Here is a 3,208-nt window from a genome sequence, read left to right as displayed (position 1 = left end):
TTATTATTATTGTTATTATCATTCTTCTTCTTCTTCTTCTTCTTATTATTATTATTATTATTATAATTAGTAGTAGTAGTAGGAGTAGTAGTAGTAAAGGTAGTAGTAGTATCTTGTAATCATTGTTATTATTAGTTATAGTAGTATCTTTTTAATTATTAGTAGTAATAGTATTAGTAGTAGTAGTAGTATCTTTTTATTATTAGTAATAATAATAGTAGTTGTAGTAGTAGTAGTAGTATCATTTTTGCAATTATTATTATTATTATTAGTAGTAGTAGTAGTAGTAGTAGTAGTAGTAATAGGAGTAGGAGTAGGATTAGGAGTAGTAGTTGTATTAATAATATTATCATTTTTTATAAGTAATAGTAGTAGGAGTAGTATCATTTTTACTCTTCTTCTTCTTCTTCCTCTTCTTCTTCCTCTTCTTCTTCTTCTAATTATTATTATTAGTAGTACTATTATTATTATTAGTAGTAGTAGTAGTAGTATTAATATATTACATGACCTTTAACCTTAATAAAATGAGTCTTGGAGTGTTTTCAGGTTTATTTACACACTATAAAAATCAAGTGTATGATGAAGAAAAACATATTCATTTGGTATAAGTAAAGTAGTAATAACAACAATAGGAATTCAACTTAGTAAATACAACTCAAAGTTGCTCTGTTGAGTTACCCTATTAGATTAGTAAAACATCATCTGCATTGATGTTGTTTTACTATTCAAATGACACCCTTCTTTTTTGTTTGTCACAGGAAACAATAATGTCTAGTTCCACTAGAAGATTTGGCAAAAAGGTTACTTTGTTAAAAGGAATGCATGAACAGTGGAGTCATTGAGCCAGCACCATTCAGGAAAAAATGGTTGTGATTGGACTTGAATCATGCCATCTGGGATTGTATCTAAAGGGGACCATATGCATCTACCAAAGCAAATAAAACATGAGCTGGCAGGGCTGGGAATTTGTTAGTTTGATCAGATTTTCAGGCAGTAGAATAAAATCAAAGACAATGCATTTGTCTTGTTTTTTCTTTCTCTTATTTTTCAACTCAGACACCATCCTGTCATTGATACTTCCTTTCCAACAAATGGAGACCATTCCTACCAACATCAGATCTGGGCCCTTCTTGCCTGTTTCGACTCCAGGCCCAGCAAACTGCAGCACGTGGGACCAGCGGTGGGGAGGGGCTTACTTACACAGGTTAGCTCACCTGGATGTGCAGCTGTACCAGGACTTCTATGCTGTGTGGGTCTCTCTCATGGTAAGACAAACATTATTTTCAGTTAACAGAGAATAGACTATAATAGCCAACTATAATCTAATTTGAAAGTTATATTTGTAAAATTATTTTTTGTGCCAACAATATCTGCCAGAGTTGCATGGCTGACGCTCAATATCCCCTTGCTGCAGGTGTGTAACTGTCTCATGTTAGTGGTCGGTGTGGTCCTCAACAGCCTGGCTCTCTATGTCTTCTGCGGACCCTCCAGCCATTCCTCTGCCTCCGTGGTTTATACCATAAACCTGGCTGTAGCTGACCTGCTTGTGGCACTGTCATTACCAGCTCGTATTGCTCTGTACCACAGTGGAGGCACCTGTGTGACCTGTTCCTACGTTCACACTTTCAGCTACTTTGTTAACATGTACTGTAGTATATTGTTTCTGACCAGGTGGGTGGCCAACATAAGAACTGAATGAATCTGTATGTGCAGCCAAAACTTTATTATTTCCCTCATTTTGCTCGGACTCCTTTCCTACAGTATCTGTGTAGATCGATACCTCGCTGTCGTCCATGCATCCAGTACTCTGCATCGATGCAGGACCACAGGAACAGCCAAGTGGGTCAGCACCACAGTTTGGTTCGTTGCAGTTGTAGTCACCTACTCTTTTCAGGTATGAACACACACATTACATACACAATATAATAGTATTGTAATAATAATATATGTTATATTGTAAACACTTGTACAATTAATTATAAAAAAATTACTGCTCCATCTCCCTGTTTGTATGCCACATAGATTTTAAGTATTCTTACCTCTCACTCTTTGTACCATGGATATTACTTTTACCGTCTATACTTCATGCAGTCAGAAGTAGGCTCAACCATAGGCTTATTGTACTCATTTTTTTTGTGTTCTTGTCTAAATGACTCAAAGTACTTTTACCATTTGTTTCAGTGACTAGAGGGAATGGATATCCCATAAAGTATTCTTTCTTAACCTATGATTTTCTCCCTGATTTGTCGCTTTAATGTCAAGTTAAAAAAAAAAGGGGAAAAGAATACATAAAACGTAATGTGTTTGTCTCTCCACAGACCACTGCACTGGAGTTCAGCTCCTCCTGTGTGCTCCTCCCTGCTCTCTTCTACCTCACCATCCTTGAGTTCCTTCTACCCCTGCTGGCCGTTGTTGGCTTCACGCTACGTGTTGCCTGTTTTCTCTCTTCCAGCCATGGCCTGATGCCCCAGCAGAGTCGGGCAAGGAGGGCACGGGCTGTCAGGCTACTAGCCACTGTCCTGGTAGTCTTCACAATCTGTTTCACACCTTTCCATATCCGGCAGGTGTTGGTTTACTTCCGGGTCAAAGTCAAGGGAGAGGAAGGACTGGGTCAGGGGGCAGGGCATGTACTTGCCTATCACATCACGGTCACACTAAGCAGTTTGAACAGCTGCCTGGATCCAGTAGTTTACTGTTTTGTAACCGACAGCTTCAAGAGAGTGTGGAGATCAAGGAGGCGGGGAGTGAGGGAGTGGGACGGGGAGATGGGACACACAAGTGTGGGAGAAGGTGAGAGACATTCAGTTAATGGTACAGCACTGGCAATAGCTCACAGCGTGGCCACACTCACCCTCACCAGCACTCCCCTCTCTGCAGCCCACATGGAACAGTCCTCTGAGAGGGAGGTGACCCCCTGTACACTTTTGGATGAATCAGTCAAAATAGACACCTGGAGAGGAGTCATCAAAGAGTGATTGATAAACAAATACAGAGGTGAAAGATCAAAATAAATGATCAAAGGAAGTCTGAATAAAAAAAGATAAAAACAGAGACATTTCTCTTCACGATGAACAAAACCCCTTCAAGACTAATCAACACGTATTTCACTGCTTTGGTTGATTCTTCTTTAATTTTTTTACCCCCTTACTTTGTTTCATGTTTTCCTGAGACCAGTGGGAAAACAAAAGAACACAAAAGGAATTTTCTT

At 39.0% G+C, this 3,208-nt stretch overlaps 1 protein-coding gene across 1 annotated transcript; it reads left to right on the top strand.

Annotated features, from left to right (window-relative positions):
- The first annotated feature begins 1,091 nt into the window (after nucleotides 1-1,091).
- Nucleotides 1,092-2,975, top strand: LOC117828322 (G-protein coupled receptor 20-like). The gene is made up of 4 exons (XM_034705362.1): nucleotides 1,092-1,265; nucleotides 1,415-1,644; nucleotides 1,762-1,894; nucleotides 2,319-2,975. The coding sequence occupies exons 1-4, from the start codon at nucleotides 1,092-1,094 to the stop codon at nucleotides 2,973-2,975; spliced, it is 1,194 nt and encodes a 397-aa protein (XP_034561253.1).
- The last annotated feature ends 233 nt before the right edge of the window (nucleotides 2,976-3,208 follow it).

Source organism: Notolabrus celidotus, chromosome 16, assembly GCF_009762535.1.
Source record: "Notolabrus celidotus isolate fNotCel1 chromosome 16, fNotCel1.pri, whole genome shotgun sequence".
Classification (NCBI taxonomy): domain Eukaryota; kingdom Metazoa; phylum Chordata; class Actinopteri; order Labriformes; family Labridae; genus Notolabrus; species Notolabrus celidotus.
The sequence above is the reverse complement of the archived record's forward strand: the minus strand, read 5'-3'. Positions and strand labels throughout refer to the sequence as shown.

Bases quoted from the DNA above. Each gene is read 5' to 3' on its own strand.
- LOC117828322 (XM_034705362.1), top strand. From the start codon at position 1,092: ATGGAGACCATTCCTACCAACATCAGATCTGGGCCCTTCTTGCCTGTT. The intron at 1,266-1,414 runs GTAAGACAAACA...CCCTTGCTGCAG, and splicing joins CTGTGTGGGTCTCTCTCATG to GTGTGTAACTGTCTCATGTT. The intron at 1,895-2,318 runs GTATGAACACAC...GTCTCTCCACAG, and splicing joins TAGTCACCTACTCTTTTCAG to ACCACTGCACTGGAGTTCAG.